The sequence below is a fragment of the Bombina bombina genome, chromosome 5, assembly GCF_027579735.1.
Source record: "Bombina bombina isolate aBomBom1 chromosome 5, aBomBom1.pri, whole genome shotgun sequence".
In the NCBI taxonomy this organism is placed as follows: Eukaryota; Metazoa; Chordata; class Amphibia; order Anura; family Bombinatoridae; genus Bombina; species Bombina bombina.
In genome coordinates, this window is record NC_069503.1 from 826,017,418 (window position 1) to 826,034,826 (window position 17,409).

The following is a 17,409-nucleotide window of genomic DNA, read 5'->3' on the forward strand; positions in this document are numbered from 1 at the left end:
ACCTTTTTTTCTAGTTTTGGCTTTAAATATTTAGTAAGGATGCAAAATTTTGTTTTATTCCTGAACTAAAAATGTTACTGCATTTATCAGTTTTTTGTAATATGCAATATAAGTCTCAAAAGTCATGAATGTGTAAGGTTTACTACATAAAAATTAAACCTATGCTTCATAGATAGTTTTATTACATCTCATAGCAGGTGCATATAGGATTTAGGAATTCTGTTGCATTAATACTTTCTAACCTCTAGCTTACCAAATATCTAGTTCAATTTATACCAAGTAAAAGGATACATTTTAAAATCCAAAATAAACTTCTCTGATGTAGATATATTTACATAGGTGCAAACAATATATAGAAAAAAAATGCCTGTTCATGTTTACTTAACCAGCATATGTAAACAGCACAGACTTCATTGAAGGGCCCTTAAAGAGATTTTATACCCACTGAAGAATTTTAGGACATTTACCACTGTTTAAATTCTGGATAACATTAAAGGCAGATAAATTATATTAAATACATTCAGAAATATAGTTTCAGTGTTCGTATTTATGTTGTAAAATCCCTTAAAATGAACTCTTTGTTAAGCTGTCTTCCTTTAGGACTCAATTCTCACTCATTCTCATCTGGAGATGTAATCTTAAAAATTGTGATTAATTGGAGGGCAAGCATCTGGAGATTAACCACAATATACCAGCCCATGATATACTGTTTTATACTGTTAAAGTCACATAATACCCACATATTAAATTACTTGAAAGTGATGCAGCATAATTGTAAAAAGCTGACAAGAAATTATCTCGTTAACATCTCTATGTAAAAAAAAGAAGATATGTTACCTCATAATTTCTTCAGCTAACAAGATTAGCTACTGTCAGCTGCATGTTAAAAAAACAGCAGCCAATCAGCTTGAGCAGTGCTAAGGTCATACTTCGCTTTACTGTGATCTTGTGAAATCTCATTAAAATCTTGTAAGAATTCACAGTAAATTTCTATAAACTGAGGTGGTAATAACATGACTGTGCATGCACATGCCAGATGCATGCTCCCTTGCAAGTTCTGGGATTAGAATCCTGATTGGCTGTCTAAAGTCCCTTTACAATGGGATTTGATGACTGAAGAAATTATGAGGTAAAATAACTTGCGCTTTTGCAGACTTTCAGGTGATATTTTTTAGTGTATTTTTACAGATATGCTACATCACTTTCAAGTGCTTCAACATTAGGGTATCAAGTCCCTTTAAGTCATTTTAAAGGGATAGTAAACACAGGATTTTTATATAAAACTTTTAGTCATGCAGCTCTGAAAATTGTGGATTTTTCAATTCACAGAACATGAAACGTATCCTGCTGACTTTCCCTAATTGGCTTGACTTGAGAACAACTGCAAAACAATGCAATTTATACTAACATAATGTCCATTGCTAGCCTTGTTGTCAGCAGACTAAAGCCCAGATTGCTTCCTCCAAATAAGGCAAATGGTGGGTGGAGTTTAGCTATTGTAAAATAATTTCAGCAAACAAGATGTTAATTTATAGAAATCAACAAAAAATGTTTGGTAATGTCAAGGTGTTTACTGTCCATTTGTCCAAGTGAAGATACAAGACAGGACAAGCCAAAGGACATGTGACTTTTGTTCTAGAGAGAATGCAAACTATGATAGTCTGGGCACTCTGCAAATGTTTCAGTTCATTAGAGACTTTTGAAATTGCAATATGATTGTGTCCCACTTAACTGCTTTTAAATTTAAGTACAGACATTTTGAGAAAAGTCAGACTTTTAATATATCCTCTTATTTGCTGCATATAGCTTATCTTTGAACTTATTTTAAACGGTATAGTACTTCTATATAATGAAAATACTTGGTTATTTATGACACTCCACTGGCTCAGAATGAAACCAGAACACTTAATATTGCAAACCATAAATTATGCGGAATAATAAAAGTTGATTTTTGGGAAGAAAAAAAAAGATAAATGCAAGCTGGGAAATTACATTATTGTAAACCAAGTCTCTATAACAAAAAAATATTCCTATCCAAACAAAGAAGATTCTGCTATCATCCAATATTGTATGCTGGAGAAATTACATTAAGAATACAAAACAAGCAACTCCAGTTTGCTCACAATGAAAGTATTAATAATGAAAGGCTAAAGCAATGAACAGCCACCAGGACCTTTTGGAAAAAAAAAAAGTCGAGAACAAAACTAAAAAGAAGAAACAACACATAAAAAGCATAATTTAAATCCTCATAAAGACCACAAATATAAATTAAAGACATATACCACATCATTTAAAAAAAGAAAATAATGTAAAGCTAAGTATTTATATTTCAGAATGTGCTCCAGTGCCGACAGACTAAGTCTAAGGTCACTTTGTATATCAACAGTCATGTCCTTTAAAGAGGCAACGTCTCATTTTTCGAATGTCCATTTTACAAGTATTCCATTAAAATCCAATTTTACCAGAAAATTGGCCTGCAAATTTGATATAAGAAAGCTTTTCTGACACTATCTTTTCATAAAAATGAAATCAGTTTATCTAGGTCTTATGATTATATACCATACTAATAGTTATTAGTGGGTAATTAAACTGCATAAAATAAAAACCTTAAGAGTTTTGATAATATTGTCCGACAGTGCAGATAATTTCTGGCATAACAAAAAGAAGTCTGTACAACTTCCTATCTTTAGTGCCGTATCTGGAAGAAAAGTAAAGCAGCTAGTCCACATATTTTATGTAGAAAGATGAGAAGATAATTAGCGTACAGCTGTTATCTGAACAGATGTCAGAATTATTACAGCTAATCTAGATTATCATGCTCAGAATTGATCACCTCCAGTGTGTTTTAACCCAAGCTCTCAATACCACCACTCCTCTCATATGCTTTAGTCTTTTTATTTCTTTCATTTAACAACTCCTCTTTAATGAGTCAGTGCTCCTAAGAACCATTTATGGTTTCTTCTCCTTTGGAGCCTCTTTTTTTTGTTCGGCTTTGAAAAGTCTCCTTGGAACAACCATGATGCTTCCATCACTATTGCAGTGCAAAGCATACTGACTTGGATTCACTGGCCTGCCTTGTTCATCCCTTAGTTTGCTAAAAACATCACGGTACAAGTCATTGAGTTTCTGTTTCATGTTATTAATAGACCTGCTGCACTGGGCCCTTTCTTTGAGAAGCTTTTCTTTGTGGGCTTTCAGCTTGCACACATCATCTTCTAAATTCAGAATAACATCAAGCTTACGTTTGCGGCAGTTTTGAGCAGCCACTTTGTTTTTACCTCGTCGTCTAATGTCTCGTATAACAGATACTTGAGTTTCTGTCAAGTAATTCTTTGATAACATGTTGTTGAACATTTCTACGGGCATGCTAACAATTTCATCTACCGAAAAAGGAATTTGTAATGATTTTGCACGTCGTTCATCACGACTGAGATTTTTATTAATTCCGCCGATACATGGGCTTCTTAATCTCCCTGCTTTCGATGACCAACTGTAGTGATGTTCAGGACTAGGTTCTAGCTGGTTAGGCAATTGATTATATGTGTGATTGTGGTTTACATTATGTAAAGTGACTTCATCATAACAATTTGATCCTTCCTGAAAATCCATATGGCAAAATTTATTGATTTCTGGCCAAGTGCCTCCAACTGCTCCTTCAAGGCCATCATATGATACAGACCCAGAGTCACTGCTGTAGCCTGCAGCTCCTGAAAAATGTTTCTTTAATACCAAAATTCTAATGAATTTATTTAAATCTACTATTGTATTAAATAGATCAAAATGGGAGGTAGGAGCAAAGCTTAAACCCAATGACAGAACAAAAAGTTGTTCCTGAGTTAAAGTTTTAGATGACAAATTGAGTACATTTTCAAACTGATTTAAATATACTTCTGAGGCTGATTTCCCTTCTTCCTTTGAGGATACCTGTGCGTCTTGGCATTCCCTGTCTTAATATGGGCTGCTCTGTTGAATCTTTGCCCCCCTCTACGTATTTTTTTCTTTGTGTCAGGGGGCCTTTCTGGTTTTTTTACATAGTATCATTATCTACAACATGTGTAACCTCATTTTGCTGTAATACAAAAGAAGGGTCTGCTCTCACTTGTGTTTCACTGATTTCTAAATCTGATGAATCATAATCATATTCTGTGTCTGTGTCAGCAAATTTAACTCTCTTATCTGCACTTCTCTTAGACTGTCTGCTCCTTTTCCTGTTCTCAAATTGTGGAAATCTATACACTTTGTCATTATCATAATCAGATTTATCTCTAAGTATTTTTTGCTTTTTGAATTGCCACAAATTATTTTTAAATTCCATGATAACCTTCTGTATTTTGTCATCATACAATTTAAAATCTGTTCTCTCAGATAAAGGACGAATGTAATCTTGCAATTTCTGTTTCTCAAGACCTAATTGTATACGTAATTGTTTTTTTATAATCAATCAAAAGATCAATAAGTGCAAGAGAGCACTCAGTAAGAATATTATTCCACTTGTTAATAAAGTCCATGTCAGTTACATGAAAAGAAGGAAACTTCTTAATGCGGAGTCCTCTAGGTATGCGTTTAGCCTTTTTGTAAATATTAAAAGTCTTGATATCAAGTTCTAGCCTAGAGTCCTGTTTAAGGAGATTATCCATTCTGAAAAATAAACTGTCCATGTCTCCATTTTGTTCTTTCTCAATTACATCACTGTTAAACAAATCCTCACAGTCACTGATTTCTTCATTATCTTGTTTTAAAACAAAACTAGCTGATGCCATATTTGTATGATACAAAAACGTCTCATAAATATTGCTGTGAAATTCTTGAGCTTCAAATGCTGTTTCCAGTATAATTATAATAAAACAGAGTGAAGCAGAGGCGTGCAATCCAAATTTAAAGCGTCTTACAGGGCATGAAAAGACATATACTTAGTGCATTACTACAATCCATTATATGCTCCAGGCAACAAAAGTATCCGTGCAGCTTACCAAATTGATGGATCAATAGACAATCAAACCACAGAACCGGCAGTGCTCAGGATACCTCGCTCACCAGCAGGATGTTTGCACTGTCTATTCATGAGAAGAAAAAGTAACCAGCGCCCAGGACTGATATCTGCTCACTATAAAGAAGACCCCCTAATAGGTCTAAAAACGGAACAATGAATCGGGATATATAGGAGCGCCAATGGCTTAGATATACCACAGGAAATAAAAAGTAAAAATAGTCTCCAATAGTTTCTATTTTCCAAAGTCAACCAAATATTTAATATATAAAAACAATATAATTCTGATCTCCAGAATTCATAAAAATACAAAACACATATAACAATGCATAAGATACAATACAATGAATGATAAAAAATACAACAGATAACAGATTGAATCTAATCCAGTTATTTAAACTGGATGACCAATATCTAATGTTCCAGTTTTCCGTGAGTAAGTTCTCTTAGAGACCCTCTAGTAGGTACATAGATGTGTGTGAAAAACAAATCTGTATTTGATTTAATTATCAAATAAGTGTACAAATAAACCTGGTGTCCAATAAATGACTCAAATATTCTTATCAGGGTGATAAGATCACTAATATGGTTATACGAGACCCACTAGCAGGTCGACAGTACATGCAGATAGTGCAACATTTAAATCGTATGATGAACGCCGTGAAAAAAAAAAGAAAAAAAGATACAATGTGTTGGGTTCCTTAAGCTATCAAATAAACCATAATATGGATTACAGAATATAACACACAATAAAATACAAATATGAAGTGGGTGTGGTCATAAAAGTCAAAAAATAGAATAGAATAATGTGAAAAAATGCAAAAAATATAAAACAAAATTAAATGTGGGATCCTACTAATGGGATTCTAAACTAAACTGGTACCAGCTGTTACCTCAATTCTCCTGATTGAATCTGGATGATGGACTCAGTGGTCCGATAATGCGTCTAACTTTATTATCTTAAAAACAATAAACAAATACCACAAGCTATATCATTCTTAATATGAACGACATAAAAAACAGAGAGTGTGTGTATAGTTTGGCCAAAACTAATCCACAACTCCTAAAGGTGTGTTTCCACAACTTTAAATAACTTTAGATAATGATATGACAATAATAGTGTCCTTGAAAAGTCTATTGATAAAAGTGAATCCTTAAAAGTCTGGTGAAAGAAATCCTCAATGTGTAGTGGAGTCCAAGGTCCTATTCCTATGTTAAGACAAAATACCTGAAAGAAATGAAAAAAAAGCGCACTAAACAAACAGCGCTAACAGGTATTTTGTCTTAACATAGGAATAGGACCTTGGACTCCACTACACATTGAGGATTTCTTTCACCAGACTTTTAAGGATTCACTTTTATCAATAGACTTTTCAAGGACACTATTATTGTCATATCATTATCTAAAGTTATTTAAAGTTGTGGAAACACACCTTTAGGAGTTGTGGATTAGTTTTGGCCAAACTATACACACACTCTCTGTTTTTTATGTCGTTCATATTAAGAATTATATAGCTTGTGGTATTTGTTTATTGTTTTTAAGATAAGAAAGTTAGACGCATTATCGGACCACTGAGTCCATCATCCAGATTCAATCAGGAGAATTGAGGTAACAGCTGGTACCAGTTTAGTTTAGAATCCCATTAGTAGGATCCCACATTTAATTTTGTTTTATATTTTTTGCATTTTTTCACATTATTCTATTCTATTTTTTTACTTTTATGACAACACCCACTTCATATTTGTATTTTATTGTGTGTTATATTCTGTAATCCATATTATGGTTTATTTGATAGCTTAAGGAACCCAACACATTGTATCTTTTTTTTTTTTTTTTTTCACAGCGTTCATCATACGATTTAAATGTTGCACTATCTGCATGTACTGTCGACCTGCTAGTGGGTCTCGTATAACCATATTAGTGATCTTATCACCCTGATAAGAATATTTGAGTCATTTATTGGACACCAGATTTATTTGTACACTTATTTGATAATTAAATCAAATACAGATTTGTTTTTCACACACATCTATGTACCTACTAGAGGGTCTCTAAGAGAACTTACTCACGGAAAACTGGAACATTAGATATTGGTCATCCAGTTTAAATAACTGGATTAGATTCAATCTGTTATCTGTTGTATTTTTTATCATTCATTGTATTGTATTTTATGCATTGTTATATGTGTTTTGTATTTTTATGAATTCTGGAGATCAGAATTATATTGTTTTTATATATTAAATATTTGGTTGACTTTGGAAAATAGAAACTATTGGAGACTATTTTTACTTTTTATTTCCTGTGGTATATCTAAGCCATTGGCGCTCCTATATATCCCGATTCATTGCACCGTCTATTCAGCCATCTTCACGCTGTTAGCTGCAGCACGCTTGTGTCCCTCTGCTCTCTGTACTCGGTCCTCCGTTGATGACGTCATCCACCGGTGCCACTCACGAGCGCTCCATCCGACGCTCCACAACACAAACCACCAAGCAACAGGCACAGGAAGGCACCCGGTCTCCTACTCTCCAAAGGACCACAGCAGCAAGAAAAGGGCAAACAGCAAACAAGACATCAAAGGCATCCAAGGACAGCAGCCAGACGTTAAGGTAAAAGCAAAATAGTCTTTATTTGACTTGTAACATGAATGTACAGGCTAAGTGTCAAACATGTTTCGTATAGGGATACTTAATCAACTTCATCAATGACAGCCTGCTGAATAATGACTTAATGGCTAAACTTAAATACACCTGAAAAGCAACACTAGGCCCTCCCTCTTTTCCCTTTTTTTTTGGTTTTTTTTTTGTTTCTCTCTTCCCCTTCTCTTTCCCCCCCCCCTCCCCTCTTCTCCTTAGTTCCCCTATTTACTTCTCTGCCCTGTTGCCTTGCAGAAAAGTTCTGCTTTCAACTATTACCACTTCATCATAGGTACCTGGAGTAGGCCTACCCCCCATGTCTATACCATCAGCCGGTGTAATGGAGATAACCTGAGGAATGAATCCAATTGGGGAGATACCTATTCCCACCTTTATTTAACCATCCGTGATTGTTATGTTACTTAGTTAAAGGATCAGCTGAATACTCCATGGACAAGCACAAGCCTGCACAAGGTTTTATTTTAGTCAGTGAAGCTAGGCTTGCACCCAACTAGATGTTTGGAGTTGTTTTATCTGTCCTAGATCCATGCACCTATGTAAAAATGAGGTAATGCTCATGGCTTGAAGGTATACATTTGGATTGAGTTAAGTCCGGTTTCTACAGCTGTAAAGACATGCTTGTTCAATTCACCTTGTAAAATTTAATGTATGTCAAATGGGCATGTTGCCATGATATTTCTTTGTGAAGTTTTTATTTTTGTTTGCCATTTTACCTCAATAAAAATTACTTTAAAAAAAATAATATATATATATATTTCACTTCAGTTAGCCAAACGATATATTATTTACAACATATTATTAGAACCCGTATTCTTAAAGCGGGTTCTAAAGCACATAACCTGAGAGATATACATTTGTAGTTATGTTGTATCAGTATATTAAACTTTGAATAGGATACATACATTCTTCTTTCAATTTGCTGTTCGGATTACTTTTAGGTATTACCGTTTTAAATTTATCAGTATTCTCTGGTTTTGATTACAACTGGTTACTTAGCAACCACACATGCACCTTGGACTGAACACAATCTGTTCTTTTCACACACACCCCCCTGGGAACCAATCAACTGACAGGTTTTCAGGGGCCAATCAGCGGGCCGAAATCCTGAGAGTCTTGCATCACTTGACCTATAAATGTCCAGTACTAAGGCAGGCGCCCCACCTTTGACAAAGCCGAAAGGCAAAACATGTCAGGGCGTACGGGGACTCTTTGTCTCTACTTTTGAACAATCAGTAGTAAGAATGAGTGGGATCTGATACAGATCGGATCAATTTTATTTAGGACTTAAACATTTACTAGTCTGGTTAATAACTATCGTTATATGCGCCAAATATTTACAGATATACAAACTTTATTAAGTGGCATCAATCTTTAGTTAAATAATTACGATTATTTAAGCCGGTTGCTCCTACAATAGTATAATTGATCGTATGCTTTATATAAAATATAACTCCAATTGGAGGAATTTATGTGTAGCGAGTAGTTATAAATTTGCACTATAACAGCACTGCACCTCCCTGTGTGAACCCTGAGCTAATTTTTGGCTCCTATTGTTGACCAATACAGATAGTGTCTGTGCTTGCGGTACCTAGTATTATAGATTATCTCTAACAATAGGTATAACTAATAGGTCCTGCCTGTCACTTGCTGTTATAACATAGGTAGTAATAACTTTGTGGATGTCCATTATAGCTCCTAGCTTTATATATGTACTATACCTATAACTTACTTTACCGGAGATAATCCCATGACCATAAGGGAACTCAATAGTATACATGCTATAGAAGCTAATCATTTACTGTCACATTTACCATATTTAAGTGGAGCTATTTTCAGTCAAATCCCAACCTAAATCCCAAGGTACGCTTATAACTACTCTCTCTATAAACCATTCAATTCCAATAGAATGAATTTATTTTTAGCGAGCATTGATTAAGCGGCATTATAATAGCACTCTCTTGAGAGAACTCCTAGCTTATCCAAACCTTTACTGTTGACCATAGAAGATAAGTAATATTATCACAGGCTTTAAGTAATGGTTACATTATGCAAGGGATGCTACGTATAGACCCATGTGCCTAATTTCTCTGTTAGTCTGCTTTTATTAATTATATATACATATATATATATACCAGATTACTCTGCTTAGATTAACAGTTAAACACACTGGCTATTGCCTAAGTATATGCATCAACAGCACATGCACATTACTACAACCTGTTCACCTGTCTATTGTAAATAATAATTAGCAATTTTTTGACTACCCTGCCTTTATTTGGCGTTTGCATTTATTCCAATTACACCTCCCTGTTTAAGTCCTTGTCAGACCATTTACACAAGGGTTATTAATTTTATTCCCAGAGATATTTATTTACTGGGGTTTATACCTGCATCAGCTATCCACTCATCCACCTACTGTCTTTTTAATCTTTCCATTTGATTTAGATTTATTAACTATTAAAAGTTAAGTTTTACCCTCCCTCATTTCTATTGGACAGTCTCCTATTGCAGCATTCTATGGCTACCCTTCATAGGTGATGTTGAGTGCTATTTAAGTACATACCTTGCAACTGCTAAGCAGTTGTTCTTTCATTCAGTATTTTCCTCATATATGTACAGCACCGTGGTCCCCCCAGTACACTACACTTTATCTCCCTTCGCCCCTCATTTATAGGGGTATGTTTATTGGGTCATTGGGACACATCCTTTGTAGTGCCATCGTTTCTCTCTTTTTTGTTCTTCAATCATCCACAGGCATAGCACAAGATGGCTTACGTGTTTAGGCTAAAGAGCCGTAGTCATAGCCTAGACACAAGCGCGAGGACGAAGCTGGTCGTTAAGCCCTTAAGGACCTCTGCCGCTATCTCACTAAAAGTAATGAGATTGCACTATTTCTGCATGCCCCACGAGTGGGGTAGTGCAGAAATAGTCTTGCAGCTAAACCAAAGCAGCTCTGTGTCCCTATCTGCATCGGGCAGCGGTGGTGCCGATCGTTGGTGGCGTGGGAGGGTTAGGAGGGAGGCGGGTAGGTGGCCCATTGCTGGTTGGGGGTGCGGTTATATATAGATATATATTTGTGCATAAAACCATAAAAAATATGTAGAAATATGTATTTATGAATAAATAGAACATATTTTTCTATGGGAAGAACATTGGAATGTGAAATATTCATATTTTCATGTTGGTTAGCGCTCTTGAGAATATGCAATCAGGTTTGCGCGCAGGTAGGGTGTTAGATTTCCCCCCACTTTTTTTACTCCATTGACTTCTATGGGGAAATACATTATCGCATGCTCAATATTCTTAGTTGGGTTTTTTACGCTCGTCGGGTTAGTGTGAGCAAAAACATTTTAGTTTCAACTTGTAATATGAGCGCTTCACAATGCGCGCAAAAAGCTTTCTCCTAGCGGAGTTAACGCTAAAGCAGGATCGTTAAATACTGCTTCACTTGCAAACTGTCCCTAAGTATTCTGAAATTGGAATAGTGTTCTGACTTCGGCCTATGTTCAGACTTGCTGTTTCTGCAATCTTCAATTTCAACTACATTTGCTTATCATTCAGTAAAGCTTTTAACAGACTTTTGTTGCTTAGTGTATCTGTTCCTGCATTCTAAGTTCCACACACCCTACCTTCTCACATATGCCAATTCAAATAACAATGACAAGGAATGCAAGGGATCCAATTCCTGTGGCTACAAATTGCTAAATATAGTCTATGCTAGAGATGTGCACGTGACATTTTTTCGTTGTATTTGATATACACACACACTCATTTTCCTTCCATACCACTCACACATACTTGTTGGTTGAATTAGTGCAATGTGGTGTTACTCATAAAGTATCAGTATTAGTATCAGTGTTATTGTGTCAACCATTTTACTGTGTCCAGTCCACTGTCCACTATAGATGTGCATTGTACAAGTGAAACATTTGCTTTTCTTCTAAAAATTACATTTTCATTTTAGTTCATTTTTGTTTGTGGTCGTATTTTTGTCAAAAAATGTTTCGTTAGAAATTTTCTTTTTAACTAAAATAAATTTTAGTTTTTAACCACAGTGCAGATTTTGGTCATTTTGAAGCCATTATTACATTTAATCAGCTTTATTAGCTTTAGTTTTGTCATTCTATTTTGTACACATTTTTAAATTATTTTTTAATGATATATAAAGGTATATACATATCATTTTTGCGCATTGCATTTTTGGATAAAACTAAAAAATGTACTTAAATGTACAGTAACTAAGCAGGCAGCCAGGACAGAGGACAAACTTCAACGTTGCGTGCTTCTTCTTTTCCACTTGAACCCATGATGAAAATTAAAATATGGATGTTATTGGTTGTGTACTAGTTCCAGTTCATTACTCTGCAAGGGCTGTGCCTAGTCCTCCTGCTACCACCACTACCAGGCAGGCAGCTAACATCATAGAGCGGTGTCATAAGATCACTGGACAGTCCACCGCAGTATGAAGGGTAGCCACTGTAGCCATTGCCAATACTTTCTATTTAGGTTAGAAATGATTAAAACAAAGAACAAATACAACACACACAGTCACATACATACATATCACACACAATTATTTTCCTTCCATACCACAGATACTTGTCAGTTGAATTAGCTCAATGTGGTGTTACTCATGAAGTGTCAGTACACCATGTTATTGTGTCAACCATTTTACTGTGTTCACACAATCCCATACCACACACATACTTGTCATCGGTTGAACTAGCACAATGTGGTTTTACTCTTGTAGTATCAGTAACACCATGGTATTGCATCAACCAAGAACCATTTTTACACACACACTCTCACATACTCAATCATCAACAATCTCTCCTCCACACACACAACATTCATATCACTTTTATATCACTTTTGCACACAGTTAGTAAATTAGGAAGTTAATAAGTATTAAGCAATGTCATAGTGTGATTAGGTAGTAGTAGCTTTAGTAGGTTAGTTAAGGTTTTAGTACGAGTTTGGAAGAGTAGAATGATAATGAGATGATGGAGTTGTAATGGTTTGTTATTTGTTATTATGTTAAGGTGGTTGAATGAATGATCAAGTAAGTACAGTAGCAAATAAATTAATTTAAGGATAGGAAGGTTAGGTTGATTTTGAGAATGAAGATGATTAGTAGCAAAACCTACCAGGGCTTAGGCTACATCATGATATGTTACCTTCCTTCTTTCTGGTGAAGTCGGCTTGATGCTGTCAGTCAGTTACCTTCCTCCTGGTGTAGTCCGCATGATGCTGTGATTCTTGGTTAGATTACATGTGTTTCTGAATTTGGAAATGATACAAAGACAGATTATGAATAACAGGGAAGGATCTTCTGAAGTATATTTGGTAGAGACGAGATATGTGCAATGTGTATGGGGAAAATTTTCGTACCATCCATCCAAATGACTCATTATCCGGTGAATCTCGGTTCTTCTTTTCTACGAGATCATCATACGATGATGAAACCTAAACCTTTGTCCTTGGTAAATCCCTGGTGACACCATCTGTCAATGCATAAAAATAGATCAATTGGATAGTTAATTAGATGATATTACATTGCAAAATCAGACGGGATGTAGTCTGCCTATGGTTTGGTAGTGTGCATTACATTTATTTACATTTCTGTTTCTTCATAATTTTTTGTTTCTTTTAAAATATAATTTTGGTTTTAGTTAATTTGTGTTAATGGTTTTAGGTCATTTTCATTCATGGTATTATTATTTCCAGTAAATTCTCTCTTCTGAGGTTTCCATCAAAACGAAATGATCCCGGCCAGCATCATCTGAGGACAAAAACCATGGATCCATTACAGAGTGCAGTGGTCTCTCCACTCCAGACACAACCTGACATAGCCCCCCATTCACTGAGAGATATTTTTTTATATTGTGCCTGCATGGCACCTGCTTTAAAGAGATTTGAATAAATTATACCAGCCGCTGATAATGATTTGGCAATATGAGCTAGCAGGATCTGAGTTAATTTCTGTTGTGCCACCTGGTTCTAGTATTTTCGTTAATAAAATAAATTAGTACAGGTTTTTACAATCGTTAACAAGTACAAGAACAAATACAACACACACACAATTTTCCATACCATATACAGGGAGTGCAGAATTATTAGGCAAGTTGTATTTTTGAGGATTAATTTTATTATTGAACAACAACCATGTTCTCAATGAACCCAAAAAACTCATTAATATCAAAGCTGAATAGTTTTGGAAGTAGTTTTTAGTTTGTTTTTAGTTATAGCTATTTTAGGGGGATATCTGTGTGTGCAGGTGATTATTACTGTGCATAATTATTAGGCAACTTAACAAAAACCAAATATATACCCATTTCAATTATTTATTTTTACCAGTGAAACCAATATAACATCTCAACATTCACAAATATACATTTCTGACATTCAAAAACAAATCAGTGACCAATATAGCCACCTTTCTTTGCAAGGACACTCAAAAGCCTGCCATCCATGGATTCTGTCAGTGTTTTGATCTGTTCACCATCAACATTGCGTGCAGCAGCAACCACAGCCTCCCAGACACTGTTCAGAGAGGTGTACTGTTTTCCCTCCTTGTAAATCTCACATTTGATGATGGACCACAGGTTCTCAATGGGGTTCAGATCAGGTGAACAAGGAGGCCATGTCATTAGATTTTCTTCTTTTATACCCTTTCTTGCCAGCCACGCTGTGGAGTACTTGGACGCGTGTGATGGAGCATTGTCCTGCATGAAAATCATGTTTTTCTTGAAGGATGCAGACTTCTTCCTGTACCACTGCTTGAAGAAGGTGTCTTCCAGAAACTGGCAGTAGGACTGGGAGTTGAGCTTGACTCCATCCTCAACCCGAAAAGGCCCCACAAGCTCATCTTTGATGATACCAGCCCAAACCAGTACTCCACCTCCACCTTGCTGGCGTCTGAGTCGGACTGGAGCTCTCTGCCCTTTACCAATCCAGCCACGGGCCCATCCATCTGGCCCATCAAGACTCACTTTCATTTCATCAGTCCATAAAACCTTAGAAAAATCAGTCTTGAGATATTTCTTGGCCCAGTCTTGACGTTTCAGCTTGTGTGTCTTGTTCAGTGGTGGTCGTCTTTCAGCCTTTCTTACCTTGGCCATGTCTCTGAGTATTGCACACCTTGTGCTTTTGGGCACTCCAGTGATGTTGCAGCTCTGAAATATGGCCAAACTGGTGGCAAGTGGCATCTTGGCAGCTGCACGCTTGACTTTTCTCAGTTCATGGGCAGTTATTTTGCGCCTTGGTTTTTCCACACGCTTCTTGCGACCCTGTTGACTATTTTGAATGAAACGCTTGATTGTTCGATGATCACGCTTCAGAAGCTTTGCAATTTTAAGAGTGCTGCATCCCTCTGCACTATTTTTTACTTTTCTGAGCCTGTCAAGTCCTTCTTTTGACCCATTTTGCCAAAGGAAAGGAAGTTGCCTAATAATTATGCACACCTGATATAGGGTGTTGATGTCATTAGACCACACCCCTTCTCATTACAGAGATGCACATCACCTAATATGCTTAATTGGTAGTAGGCTTTCGAGCCTATACAGCTTGGAGTAAGACAACATGCATAAAGAGGATGATGTGGTCAAAATACTAATTTGCCTAATAATTCTGCACTCCCTGTATACAGTACGTGTCAGTTGAAAGCGCAATGTTGTGCTATCCATGTAGTTTCAGTACATCACATATTATTGCGCCAACCATTTTACTGTGTCCACACAATCCCATACCACACATACTTGTCATCAATTGAATTAGCGCAGTGTGGTTTTACTCTTGTAGTGCCAGTAACACCATGGTATTGCATCAACCAACAACCACTGATCATTTGCCAAATCAACATTCTCTCCTCCACACACACCACACTTTTGCACACAGTTAGTATTAGTAATAGTAAGTAAATTATTATTAAGTATTATGCTTGGAAATGTGTTAACGTAGGCGATTAACTTTTTAAATATTTTTAAATATTTTTTTAAGGGGGTTAATGATAGTGTAGGGCTGCTTATCAGCAGGGAACATATTAAGGGCCTTACCCCCGGCCTCTCCTATGGCCACCGGTAAGATGGGAGTACCCAGAGCTGCCGGTGGGGGCCTGGGGGGTCTTGTTCAGTGGTCAGCTCGGGCAGTTAAGGGAGCAATAGCAATTATGAGGGGCAAAGCAAGAAAGCAAGCACAGACTTTGAGACCACAACACTTAGGTTTGGCAGATGGGAGAATAGGTGTGCAGCGCAGTGCAAATCAGGTGGGCAGATGGTGACTGGGGTGGTAGCTACATCCACCCCTGTGCATCATGTGGGGCCTGTGAGTGTGAGCGAGAGTATGCATGTTGTGAATGTCTTGGCAGCTGGGGGAAGCGCAAGTAGTGTAGGCCCATCTACAAGCCTGGGTACTCCCATCTCCCTTTTCTCTCCTCCTCAGGTGTCTCGGATTCATGGCGGCTTTTGCAGGACCCTCTACTTCAGGAGATACATCTGTTGCAGTTTCTTCTCAGGGAGTCAGCATCTTGGATCCCACATCATCGTCCAGCAGGCCCAGCACTGTGATGCAAGGTAAGATTGTATCTCTTGGGCAGTGGGGAGAGATAGGGTCCAGCAGAGACTCTGACTGTGGGCATTCACTAGGGGTCAGAGGAGGATGTACTGCATGCTTAGGGCATTAACATCAAAACAGGGAACCCCCGTGGGGGTGGTGGCACTAGTGGCCGCCCCTCCAGGGGTGTCAACTCAGAGTGCAGTGTCGCCCGTCCCTCAAGGGACGATGCAGCCTGCGACTGGGTACACTAGCGGAGGTAGTGCCGGTAGCTCTATAGGGCCTCTAGTGCTTTATAGGTCAGTCCATGCAGGTGGTACTGTCATTCCCCCTAGGAAGGTTGCCATGGGAGGAGATTCCTACCCCTACTTTGTTCCCTCGCTTCATGCCCATTTAAAACCCAAAGTGGTCGGTAAGATAATGGACACCAAATATGTTAACATATTTGAACTTTTAGTTGAGGTTCACAGAGATAAGGAACGCAGCGAGGATGGGACGGGGCCCAATAATGTAAAGCGCACAGACAACTACCTTGAATGGCTGTGCTGCTTGAGGGTCCTGGCATCCTGCTACATAGAACATCCATCAGATAGAGCCATAGATATCATCAAGTACATGGACATGATATATTATGTCTATACTAGATACGGTGAGGGGTTGTGGCGTAGCTATGACATGGAGTTCCATCACAAGCTGTCAGGTAACCCCGTGCTAACATATGGGGCTATGGACATGCATCTCTGGGCAAGGTTTGGACCAGAACAACCAATGAGTCAGCCCGAAGCCCAGCGCCTTGCAGCAGTTCGGAACCCGCTGGGTGTTTGGCGTAAAGGGAGGGAATGCTGGAAATTCAAACAGTGACAAACAATGTGATAGAGGAAGCAGCTGCTCCTTTCGCCACATCTGTCTGTATTGCAGCGGACGTGGACTGTAACCGGAAAAAGGACAGTAGAGGACCCAGAGGATCCAGCAGAGGTTTTGTTGCAAACAAGGGGTCCAACACCCCTGAACCTGGCCGCAATTAAGCCATCGCTGGACGCCTACCCGGACAGGGTGGTGGTTTCAACGCTATTTTTGGGGATCAGGGACAGATTTATCATACCAGTGTAATCTCTGATGTGTGGGGCATATAAACATCAGAATTTGCGGTCCACCATTGAGCATCCAGTGATAGTCAAGGAGAAATTGGGTAAAGAGGTTGCTTTGCAGCACAT

The 17,409-nt window shown here is 37.4% G+C and overlaps 1 protein-coding gene across 1 annotated transcript; it reads right to left on the reverse strand.

Annotated features, from left to right (window-relative positions):
- Positions 1-1,756: 1,756 nt before the first annotated feature.
- LOC128661631 (nuclear factor erythroid 2-related factor 3-like) lies at positions 1,757-4,315 on the reverse strand. The gene is made up of 2 exons (XM_053715863.1): positions 4,100-4,315; positions 1,757-3,720 (listed from the first exon to the last, which is right to left on the reverse strand). The coding sequence occupies exons 1-2, from the start codon at positions 4,313-4,315 to the stop codon at positions 2,950-2,952; spliced, it is 987 nt and encodes a 328-aa protein (XP_053571838.1). The 3' UTR covers positions 1,757-2,949.
- Positions 4,316-17,409: the final 13,094 nt, after the last annotated feature.

Coding starts and splice junctions, on each gene's coding strand:
- LOC128661631 (XM_053715863.1), bottom strand. CDS start 4,315: ATGGAATTTAAAAATAATTTGTGGCAATTCAAAAAGCAAAAAATACTT. Junction 3,721..4,099: donor TAGAAATCAGTGAAACACAA/GTGAGAGCAGAC, acceptor TTGGTATTAAAG/AAACATTTTTCAGGAGCTGC.